Genomic DNA, 12,672 nt, shown 5'->3' with positions numbered 1-12,672 from the left:
AGAAGAAAAATTTCAGTACACCAGAAGTAGGAAAAAAAAAAACAACAACCTTGTTCTTAATGATAAAAGAATGTTTTCCTGCTAAGATTATGAAGAAGGTAAAGGCATCTGCTTACTGGTAGCTAATCCAACAGAGAAAGAAAATAAAAGGCATCGAGAATGAAAGAAAGTAAAATTATCTGTATTTGTAGATGGCATAATCCTCAAAGCAGAAAATTTGATGGGATCTATAAAAAGAGACTGCACAAAGTGAGCTTTACTACCAGTGTAAAGAAACAACTGACAGTATTTGTTGCCAAGAATAAAGTTCAAGCTTTCAAATGTAAATGAGAATTTTGAAAAACTATAGCATTACCATGAATGTTGCCTTCCCATTACTTAAAGACCTGCAAGAAAACCAGAGATGATACTACCAAAAGCAACTTCTTGATATTATGTAATTAAAATATATCAACATTTAGCAAGTCTGAAAAGCTCAACAAACAAGCATTTTACAGATTAAAAGTTCTTTGATATGGTTTAACTAACCTGAAAGGAACTAGGTCCTGTGGAATTTTTGTATGACATCAAAAAATACTACAGTACTTCTTTTTCTACTATGTATACTTAAGGCAGAATTTTCTTTCCACACTTCAGCTAAACAGTATTTCACAGTAAGCAAATGCCGAATTCAGTTGTTTGCTACCAATCGTTAGTGAGATGCAAAAATGAAAATTGACATTGTTATGATTTATGTCTGGATGTCCCCCTCAAGCCTCACGTGTGATATGGGTGTGGACTTCTCAGGGGCAGCTACTTCTAGTTTGTGACTGGTTCACTGTCTAATGCTAGGATTGTGGGTGCTACATCTGCCCTAGCTCTGCATACAATGAGGGACAGAACACACACTGTCTTCTCTCCATCTCTTCCCTTGGTTGCTGTTTTTTGGGAGTTTTTTTGGGCAGTACCTGAGATCAAACGTGGGACTTTGTCCATGCCAGTCGGGCACTTATGCCACTGGGCTGTCTCCCCGGCCCTTCTTGATTGCTTTTGCTGTCTTCCACAGCCCCAGCTGCCATGTTGTACCTCTGCTCTGCGATGTGCCACTCTGCCTTGGTGCCAGCTGATTATGCAGGGGAACAAATAAACTGAACCAAATAAAACTTTGCTCCCTTAAGCTTGGGTATTGGTTATTTTGTCTCAGCAATGAAATAACTAAGACAAACATCACCCTTTTTTGTTTGGAAAAGTTATTTTTCTTTTTAAAAAATAATAGTCATACTAACATGTAATGGCTCTATTACTTTGTAGAGTTTATAATTTCTTTTTTTTTCTTTTCGGAAGCGTGGATTGAACTCAGGCCCTTGCGCTTGCCAGGGAAGCACTTATTCCACTGAGCCATCTCCCCGGCCCAACAGTTTAATTTCTGCTATGGTAAATATCAACAGATATATACCATGTAAACAAAAGTTTTTTGGATTACTCAATTTTTGAAGTGTAAAAGGATCCTGAGATTTAAGAAATCTGACAATCATTGTGTTCAATGTAAGAACATTCTTTAGTAGGCAGAAAGAGATGAGACCCACTATGGAAGTAGGACTGACACTGAGTAGGAGCAAACATAGTGCATCCATCTAAGAGACAGGAAGTTAAGAGTATATGGGTACAGACACATGTAGGTAGATAAAGTGGCAGGAATCTGAGACATCACCAGACTTACTCCAAAAACTGCAAAGAGAACAACGGTTGACACACACTTTAAAGATAAAACAAAGAGAAGTTTCCAGATCACAACAAATCACTCACTTTAGAAAATATTAAAAATGACCAATCTTGGGCCGGCCAGATAGCTCAGTGCACTAAAGCACCTGCTTAGGCAGAGTGCAGTGGCCAGGGTTCAATCCCCAACCTGCCATGCCAGTCCCGCCCCTGGGGTGCGCTGAGACAGCAATTGAAACTGGGGGTGGTGGCGTGTGCCTGTAATCCCAGTGCTTGGGAGGCTGAAAACAGGAGACTCACTAAGAGTCCAATCTACGTAGTGAGACCCTGTACTAAATACATTAAAAAAAAAAAAAAAATCAATCTCCAAACACAAAGAGTGTGTCCTATCCAGACTAAGTCAGTTGTTTGTCAAGAATAGTGGCAGCAAAACCATGGTACTTGTGCCACAGTGGGCTGCTTGAACATCATTAAAACTAAAAGGTTTGTCATCACTACCCTAGAACTTTTAAAAACATTCTGAAAAGGAAACAAAAAGAAGAAATGAAAAAAAAAGTTACTCACCTTGTGTTTACAGCAGAGAATGAGCGTAGACTGGTTTAAGAATGGTAATGAAGGTTAGAGTCAGGAGGAATGAGAGAAAAAAATGTAGAAAATAAGCTTACCTGTCTACTCCATCCCAGCGATATCCAGGCCAAATGTTGAATCTATTTGGAGGAGGTGCTAGGCCACTATATCGAGGTCTCACTAATAAGAGGAATGGAAACAAAAAGTTATTTACATAATTTAATTCAGAGATGGATGGTGATGGGAGAAAAGTTTCGATATCTTAGCCCAGAAAGAAAAGTCACCATCAAGAAAATAACAGATGATGCAGGCATTGCTGTAGGGGAAAAGGGAACCTGTTTACATTGTTGGTAAGAATGTAAACTAGTGTAACCACTACACTACAGAAATCAGTATGGAGATTCCTCTAAAACTGAAACTAGAAATCCATCTGCCCTAACTAATCCCCTTCTGGGCCGCTTTCTAACAAGCTAAAGACACCCTATCACAGTGATACACGCACGCCCATGTGCACAACAGCACTGTATGTCCATCAAGAGATAAATGGCTGAAGAAAATGTGCTGCAAGCAGGCACATGGGCCGGGGATTCGATCCCCAGCTCTTGCCTTGCCAGCCTCGCCTCAGGGGTGCGCTGAGACCGCAATTGAGACTGGGCATGGTGGTGCGCGCCTGTAACCCCAGCTCTTGGGAGGCTGTAAACAGGCAGATCACTACAAGTCCGATCTAGTGAGACCCTTTACACCCTGTAGACCCTTCCCTAAAATACAAAAAAAAAGAAAAAAAGAAAATGTGGTCTTTACACACAACGGAGAATTACTCTGTCATAGAGAAAGGTCAACTTGGGTCACCTTTAAGAAAATGGAAAAAAAAAAAAAAGAAAATGGATGCACCTTGAGACCATATTTTTTTGTGTGTGTTTTGTTTGAGACCATATTGTTAAATGAAATAAATCAGACACACAAGCTTAAATATCACATGGTTTCTCTTACATAAGAAACCCAAATTATAAGTAAACAGCAAAACAAAAAAGTAACAGGAAGTAGGGAGACATATCTTTCTCAAATGGAAAGATTAGGAGATAAAGAAAGAGACTGAGTGTGGTGGCACATGCCAGTAATCCCAGCACTTGGGAGGCTGAAAACAAGAGGATCACTGAGTCTGATCTGTGTAGTGAGACCCTGTACTAAATACATTAAATAAATAAATATTTTTAAAAAAGAGAGAAATGGAGGAGGGCCAGTGAGATAGCTCAGCAGCAAGCACAGGGACCAGGGTTTGATCCCTGGTCCCGCATGCCATGCCAGCCCCACCCCCACTGAGCTGGTGACCTAGTCTGGATGTGGTGACACATGCCTGAAATCCCAACGCTAGGGAGGCTGAAAAAAAGAGGATCACTACAAGTCCAAGCTGCACAGTGAGACCCTGTACCTAATACATAAATGAAAAACAAAGAGAGAGAGAGACAGACAGACAGACACAGACAGAGTGAGGAGGGGGAAGGAGACGGAAAGGAGGGGATGAAAGGACATTCAGATGTGGCTTGTGCATGCACCAATTCCTCACAAGGAATGTAACATTACATATTGCAAGCACATACTAATAAAAAAAAGAAATCCCTACCAGTTGAGCTCAAACTCCCAAATACAAGGAATTTCAAATTGAATGGGAAAGCCCTCTCTGCACACAGCTATGTATAGGCACTCCAATAATTCTTTCCTTACTAAGCAAGCTCCAGCTCTAAGGTTCCTAGTCTCACCCCTCTTGTTCTTGTTCTCCTTGGCCTTATTTTTTTTGATGAAGTTGGCCATAGGGTCTCCCTCTCTTTCTTGCTCTCTCAGCATCCGGTCAAGATCTTCATCATCAATGTAGCGGGCCAAAGGCTTTTGCATCTCCTTCATTGCATCCTCCACATTTTGTTGCTGTTGCCGGCTCTGGGCAAGCCTGGGTAAAGGAAAACCATTCTGTTGGACATTTTCTCTCCTACGTGGAGATGGACCACAATGCCATATTTAAAGAACTTCCTCCTGGCAGTGGCCTACACCAAATATTAAGTAAAGGGTAAAACCCCCAGAATATTAACTACAAGTATAGAACCCCCAGAATATTAACTACAAGTATAGAACCTATCAGTCTTAAAGACTCAGCACAATGAATCTCTACTCCTAATAACAGCTTTGAAGAAACAACAGGTTTCAGACACTGCAACCTCGTTTTCACATTCAATGACACCCTTACCCTCTGCCCCACTGGGCATACAGCTCTTCTCGTTCGGAGTCCTTCTCTGCTTTTCTCCTTTGCTCTAGACGTTCCAGCTTCAAATTTCTCTTACGACCAGACTTGTCACGAAACACAGTTTCAGCAAACTGGAATTCAGCTATGAAAAGAAATCCTTTTAAGATAAACGCCTAATATACAGCATGCATCTTCTTTGCTCTCTCCCTCTTTTTCTATTACTGTCGAACCAACTTCTCTCCCACTCTTCATTTTTCCTTTCTTGAACAAATCCTGCCACTGCTTAAAAAAATAAAAGATAGTACCTGAGATTAAAATCAGAAATCATATTTTAACAAATGAAAGCAACTACTTGAGATTTGGTGCTGGATAAGAACATCTGCAGCCAGATCACAAGTAGTTCCTACCAACGTATATGTGTATACTGAGTACAGGCCTAACAACTCACGTTTTCAAGAGGGAAAGAAACAATTAAATCTCCTAAAAGGTTACAAAGATGCATAAAAATCAGAGCTCAGTTCTGATAACCATCAAAAATTTTAATTATCAGGTACATTATTGTATCAGCTACATTAAAAAGAAATAAAGCTATGCGAGCCTAGACTCCATCTCACACTTTCACTTTTACCTTCAAAAGCCATGTTCTCTTGGTCCCGCTTTTTGAGCTCATGCTGTTCTTGCTGTATGTCAGTTAACACCAACCCAGTTTTAGCCCCAGAATACATGTGCGCAGTCTGTAAAACAGAAAAGGAGCACCCAAAATCAATGAAGCAACAGGTGCCACGGGTCTATATGGCTAATTGCATTTCTGTCTGCAACAACCATATCACAAACACTAGCTTTTATTCTATAAGGGCCACGGGATTCACAACATAAAAAAAAAAAAAAAAAGAAAAAAAAACTAATTTCATAGAAAGTATAACAGTACTATCCACTTTAGAAGTAAACAGAAGCATATACCAACAATTCATTAGAGGGAGAGCTAAATACATGTACTTCTGACTTTTTTTTTTTGGCAAAACCAGGGATTGAACTCAGGCCCTTGGGTTTACCACCAGGGAAGCGCTTATTCCACTGAGCCATCTCACCGGCCCTGACTTTTAATATATAAACTGCACACGTGAAGACTCACCCTCTCAGATCACCCAATCAGAAACCCGTATCTAAGGGCTGGGGATATAGCTCAGTGGCATAAGTACCTGCCTGGCAAGTGCAACGTCCTGATTTAGATCCCTGGTACCCCCCCCCAAAAAAAAAAATCAACAGAAACCCATATCTAGCTCTGGCTCATATGCTAGAGACTCAGTAGACAGAATATTCTATTTGAAATTCAAATTTAAACAAACCTCAGACCCTCAAATTGAGGATACATAAAAAAGATAATAACGAGATATAACCATGTGAATGCTTTCTACAAATCCCCACTTTCATATCAAGACAGCAAACAAATCACAAACCACAAGTGGAATACATATTAAACTGCCCAAGAACTACATGGGTACACATACTGTCAAGGGGTCCACTTAAAATAAGGATCTTACTCTTTAAAGAGGGTAAGGGACAGGCTCGTCTAGTTTATGACGAACAATCTTCTCAAACCCTTCTGCAGAAAAGACTCACCTGAGAGGTCTGCTTTGGAGAGAAACATGAACAATCCAGGCTCTAGCATTTCATCCAACTCAAGAGTAAGATTCCTTTATTACTGCTAGTGTTCTCTGTGATGTAACTACTCAGAGTTCATGTATGTTTCTCTTTCGCTAATTCATCAAGCTTTATCACAGATTTAAAACACAACAAAATACTAACGTCCCAGACAATATAATTTGCAAAAGTAATTTTGTATTTTAAGTTCCTCTCTTTAAACCCAGTAGTTCAATTTATAATAAACTTACAATAATAAATCATTAACTCCAAATGCCTACTTTGTCGCAAACATTTTGCTGAGTTTTAATTACACTGATCCATACTATATTCTCACAAAAATCTTATAAAAATAGAAACTAGATTTTTTCACATTTTCCAGATGTACAAACTGAGCCTTAGAGATATCAAGTGTCCTGCCTAAATCTTAGACAGCAGCAGAAGCAGAACTCAAGTCTGCGTTCAGTATGACACAGGTCTGTGTTCCTAACCCTACTCTGCAAAGGACAGTCCTCAGTTTGTTCTTTATAAAACAAGTTTTCTTCCAGTGATAATATATATGCATGTGGATAGCAGCAGAATTCATACGAGCTAAATCCTGGAAGCAGTCTACGCCTATCATCAGATGAAGGGGGAAATGTGGTATCTATAAACAGTGGGGTACTACCCTGCCATAGAGCAGGATAAACTTGAGCCGCCTGTAAGAAAATGGACCTACCTTAAGACCACAATGTGAAGTGAAACAAATCAGGTACAAGGCTAAATAGTACATGGCTTTTCTTATATGAGAAACCAAACTACACAGAGAAAAATACAAGATGGTGATAGGAAACAGGGAGGCAGAACTTTTCAAATGGGAAGGAGATCAAGAGGTAGAGGAAAAGGAAGGAAAGCAGGAGAAAAGGAATTCAGATGTGCTTCCTCCAACTCCCCAAAGGAATGCGATCATTTTGTAATGCAAATATATACTAACAGAAAAACAAAAGCGGAAAACAAAAGACAGAAACTTTTCCAGATCTATTGAAATGTAATTAACGCAACTACGAGGCTGTAAGGCAGAACTCCTTGGGAAACCTGGTACAGGATGAGCATCTGTACCCAAAAGTCTGAATTCCAAAATCTAAAACTTTTTGGGTATCATGTAAGTGCTCAAAAAGTTTCAGATAATCAGACACACAAGCTTAAATATGCTTTCTCTTACAGGACAAGCCCCAAGTAAAACAAAAAAAAGCACAGTGAAAGATACTAGGAAATAGGGAGATGGATCTTTTTTGCAAAAGGAAAGAAGATCAAGGTAGAGGTACAGGGGATGAGAGAAGGGGAAGGGGAAGAAAAAGAAAATGAAGATATATTCTGCAGGGCCAGGGAGATAACTTGGCAGTCTAAGCACCTCTCTGGAAAGCACAAGGACCAGGGATCAATCCCCAGTACAAGTGGCATGCCATGCCAATCCCATGGCGCACATCTGTAATCCCAGCACCGGGGAGGCTGACAAAGGAGGATCACTATGAGTCCGAACTATGTAGCAAGACCCTGTACCAAATAAACATTTTTTCAAAAAACTAAAAACGGCTTGCCAGACAGTTCAACGGACTAAAGCGCCTGCTTAGGCAGAGTGCAGCAGCCAGAGTTCAATCCCGCACATGCTGTGCCAGCCCCACCCCTGGGGCGCGCTGAGACATTGATTAAGACTGGGCATGGTGGCGTGCACCTGTAATCCCAGCACTTGGGAGTCTGAAAACAGAAGAATCACTATGAGTCAGGTCTACACAGACCCTGAGACCCTGTACACCTGCAGACCCTGTACCACATACATAAAAAAAAAAAATTTTAAAAACACATTCTGTACACGTTCCAACTCCCCACAATGAATGTAATCAATTTCAGATTTCAGTACGCACATACTCCAAAATACTCCCAAATCTAGAAACAAGTTTGGTCCCAAGCATTTTAGATAAACGACATACAACCTGCATTTAGAAGTGCATTGACAGAGCTACTTCTTGCTCCTCTTGGTTCTCAGGGATTTATATAAAGCTAAAAGGTAGGAGTACTTCTAAGAGAAGGAGATGGCTCCTGGATATCTCTACCTTCTTTCCAGGAGGTTGACTCCTTCGAGGTGGAGACAAATCAGAATCCGAAGATTTGGTCCTCTGTCTCCTCCTCGGTGGAGAGAGGTCAGAATCAGAGCTCTGCTGTCTTGGTCTGTTCCTTGGAGGCGACAGATCTGAGTCAGAAGCCTGGTGCCCTGGACTCTGTTTGTGCCGTGGAGGTGACAGATCTGAATCAGAGGCTTTCTGGCAGTCACCTGGGGAAAAAGAAGAGTCTGTCATGTGGCACTGATGGCTCCTAGGTGAAAGGCCTGTAACAAATATCCTACGGCAGGGAGAAGAACCTAGAAATTAAAGAATAAATGAGGGCCGGGGAAGTGGCTCAGTCAATGGTATAGTGCTTGCCTAACAAGTGTGAGGCCTTGATTCAATCTCCAGCATAGTAAAAAAGTTAACTAATCCCTTTAGGACTTTACAGATAAGGTAGCATGTTCAATCCTCCTGTGAAGAACAACCACTAACCTAAACATAAGTATGGATGACAAATGAGAACAATAAGGTCAGATCCAACTTTCACACTATATGCAGGGCATACAGGTTCCATTCCCAAATGACTAATCACTACATGAGATGCCCACACACTACTCCATGTATAGTTACTTCCTCCCCTCCAGGCCAACAGAATGGGCAAAACAACTTAGGCCCCTGATCTGTGGCACAAGTCAGAAACATCTGGGATACTGTATATTCTTGTCCTCAGACAAGGTAACAGTATTTTGATTTAGAATTAAGACTGCCTAGGAACAAAAGATGAAGTAAAAGGCCTGTATTCTAGATCAAAGCATCAACAAACTGCCTCTCAAAAACTAGTATGCAGAGCCACAAGTGGTGGTGTAAGCCTAGAATCCCAGCAGGTGGGAGGCTGAGGCAGGAGGATTGTCACAAGTTCAAGACCAGCCTGGGCTACAAAGTAAACTCAAGGCCAGCCTGAACTACATAGCAAGACCCAGTCTCAAATAAAGATATGCATACATATATGAATACATACTAGCATGCAATATGCATTAATGGTCTCAAAAACATTTGTACCTTCTTTTTTTTTTTAAACATTTATTTATTTTAGTTTGTGTGTGTGTGTGTGTGTGTGTGTGTGTGTGTGTGTCCAGCTCAGCCCACCAGGGGGCGGGGCCAGCTGGCATGTGGTGCTGGGGGATTGAACCGCGGTCCCTGTGCTTTGCTAAGCTTGCTCCAAGTAGGTGCTTTAGACCACTGAGCCATCTCACCAGCCCCCATTTGTACCTTCTGAGCTAATCAACTTCTTAGCTTTCTAGGAAACCCACCTACAAGTAAAATTTCCAAGAAATAACCCAAAACAAGGGGCAACAGTTTATATCTAAGAATATTCACTAAAATAAATAAAGCTAGGGCTGGTGAGATGGCTCAGTGGTCTAAAGCACCTACTTAGAACAAGCTTAGCAAAGCACAGGGACTGTGGTTCAATTCCCCAGCTCCACATGCCAGCCAGCCCCACCCCCAGGTGGGCTGAGCTGGCCACACACACACACACACACACAAATAAATAAATAAAATTAAAAAAAAAAAAAAGAAAGAAAGAAAGCTAAAGCTCAGAAATAATCAAAAACATGTAAAAGGGAAATGACCCAGGTAACTTTTGTAATCTAACAGCATTAGAACTTACACTAAATAGAGATGGTTCTAGAATTAAAAATTATGTAGAAAGGACAGGAAAGATCACCCATATGATAACACACACGTGGCATAGTCAGGAGTCAACTGTCAAAAGCATATACCAAAAACACTTAACATTTTTTTTAATTAGTTTTTTTTTTTTTTTTTTTTTAATGTATCTCAGTACTGGGCCTTACAGGATCTCACTACACAGATCGGACTCATAGTATCCTCCTGTTTTCAGCCTCCCAACCGCTGGGATTACAGGCGCGTACCTCATGCCCAGCCTCAGTCACCCTCTCAGCGAGCACCCAGAGCAGGGCTGGCATGGCACACTGGAGACGGAACCAGGAGCCTGTGTCCACCTACACAGGCACTTTAATCTGTGGCTATCAGGCCGGCCTTTACCTAAAGAACATTTGTGATAACCCTAACAATGAATACCTCAGAGTGGAAGAATCATGTGGCACAAGTTTTCTGCTTCATTATATGTATACTTTCATATAAAGTTTTTGCAATAAACATGTATGAGGTACAATAAAAATATGAATTTTAAAACTGCATTAAAGATGCATTACCATACTCCCTCAAAATATAACCTCCCCTTCCTTCAAACCCATTTATCTGATCATTCTTGTGAAGCAGTTCTAGAAGCCCTCGTTCAGGGGCCAGGGATATATAGCTCAGTGACACAGCACCAGCATGGCAAGCAAAAGGTCCTGAGTTCAATGCCTTATACAAAAAAAATAAATAATCTAGAAGCCCTTTTTTCTTTCCTTATATATTTAGTACAGGATCTACAAGGTCTCACTACACAGATTGGACTCACAGTATCCTCCTGTTTTCAGCCTCCCAAGAGCTGGGATTACAGGCTTGAGCCACCATACCCAGTCTCAGTCATCAACTCAGCGTGCCCCCTGGATGGGGCCAGCACGGATACTGGGGATCAAGCCCCGTCCCGGTGTCTGCCTAAGCAGGCACTTTAATCCGCTGAGCTATCTGGCCGGCCCAAGGCGGCCTCTTTCTCAAGTGTCTAGTTACACTGTCATGGCTGCCTTGATGTCCTGAGCTGATTCAAAATGCTCTCATGGTCATTTTGACTCTAGGGAAGGGCCAGAGGTTGCACAGTACTGAGGAAAGGATAAGAAGAAAAGAAGAAATGGAAACAAAGCTTTCATAAATATGGAGGGGAATGGGGCTGGTGAGATGGCTCAGTGGTCTAAAGCACCTACTTAGAACAAGCTTAGCAAAGCGCAGGGACCGCGGTTCAATCCCCCAGCACCACATGCCAGCCAGCCCGCCCCCTGGTGGGCTGAGCTGGACACACACACACACACACACACACACACACAAATAAATAAAAATTAAAAAAAATATATGGAGGAGAAGAGGGCTTGAAGGGAGGGAAGCAGGACAGGGAAAAAAGACACACCATGTACAGTGTACAGGTACACATAATTTGCACTATCTATCTATCGATCTATACAAAAACCTTAAAAAGTACCAATAGTTAAAAAACAAAATAAAAAGGTTGGGGCTGGGAAGATAGCTCAGCAGAAAGTGCTAGGGCCTGAGTTCAATCCCCAGTTTTGAAAAAAAAAAAAAAAAAGTTGCTTACAGTGCCAGATCCAAAGAGTAAGATGGATGAGGACACACCATAAATGTTTTTGACAGAAACTACCGTAAACCATTTCTGTTGATTCACCACATCAAGCCGGGCAAGTTAGCATACGTTTGTAATCCCAGCACTCAGGAGGCTGAGGCATGAGGATCACTACGAGTTTGAGGTCAGCCTTGGCTATAAGTTGAGTTAAAAAAAAAGCAGAACAGCATAAAGAGACACTCATGAAAGATTTCTGGAACTGCTTCAGAAAATAACAAGTAGTATGGGATAAGAATATTCAAAATGAGGGAGAGTACTGTGAGGAGGGATTAGTGACAAGGTGTCTTTTGCTATAACAAATTTTAATCTAAATATTCACTGTACATTTCAATTTCTCCTTCTAGCATATTTTTTATGGGATGAGAAGAGTAAATACAGACATATAAAAACTTTCCTCCCTGCCATTGTAATTTTTAAATTCTCGTGCACCCAGCCTCTCACTTCAAAAAATTTTTCCAAAAAAACTCACTCTCAACCCTTTTTTTTTTCAGAACTGGGGATTGAACTCAGGCTTTTGAGCTTTCCAGGCAAGCACTTATTCTACTGAGCTATCTCCCCGGCCCCTCAACCCTTATAAAGCAAATAAAGATCCTAAAGAAAGCTGCCAGAAATCAAGTCTCTCGCTGGCATAATGGCAGTCTTAATGGGTCACCTTTAGAATCAAGCTGCTTCTTACCTACAAAATGGGATTTTGCTTGCTTTTTCCGTGCAGGAGAGAAGTCCGAGTCATATTCACTTTTGATGTTCTTCAGAAGTGGCAGATGGGTGGGTTCTGATCCTTTCCAGTGTGAAGAAGTCTTGCAGGAGGCTCTTTCTGGAGTTTTACTACTTTTGGTTCTGGGCAATGAATGAGCAACATCAGGGGCCAAGTTGGAGGAGTCATGATGGCCCCTCCTGGGATGCCGTGTGTCTGAGTCCAGAGTCCTCCTAGGTCGGGATCTGTCAGTGGAATTGTTATGGGGCCTTCTGGAGGAAGACATACCTGAGGAATCATAAGGGACTCTTCTAGGAGACACACCTGCAGAATTATGATGAGGTTTCCTAAGGGGGGATGCATCCGAGGAGTCATGGCGGACCCTTCTGGGAAAAGACTTGTCAGAGTCTTGAAGGGCCCTCCTGGGAGGGGATGC

General features: G+C 41.5%; 1 protein-coding gene across 1 annotated transcript in view; it reads right to left on the bottom strand.

Moving 5' to 3' along the window:
- Positions 1-12,672, bottom strand: part of Bud13 (BUD13 homolog) — a 24,687-nt gene that overhangs the window by 1,746 nt on the left and 10,269 nt on the right. The window contains exons 5-10 of the mRNA XM_023721036.1: positions 12,219-12,671; positions 8,230-8,447; positions 5,127-5,232; positions 4,502-4,640; positions 4,023-4,207; positions 2,364-2,445 (exon numbers count right to left, since the gene is read on the bottom strand). Of these exons, the coding sequence (XP_023576804.1) occupies positions 2,364-2,445; positions 4,023-4,207; positions 4,502-4,640; positions 5,127-5,232; positions 8,230-8,447; positions 12,219-12,671 (1,183 nt within the window). The remainder of the gene's footprint in view (positions 1-2,363; positions 2,446-4,022; positions 4,208-4,501; positions 4,641-5,126; positions 5,233-8,229; positions 8,448-12,218; position 12,672) is intronic.

This window comes from Octodon degus, unplaced genomic scaffold (assembly GCF_000260255.1).
Source record: "Octodon degus isolate 3935 unplaced genomic scaffold, OctDeg1.0 scaffold00080, whole genome shotgun sequence".
NCBI classification, from domain to species: domain Eukaryota; kingdom Metazoa; phylum Chordata; class Mammalia; order Rodentia; family Octodontidae; genus Octodon; species Octodon degus.
The sequence above is the reverse complement of the archived record's forward strand: the minus strand, read 5'-3'. Positions and strand labels throughout refer to the sequence as shown.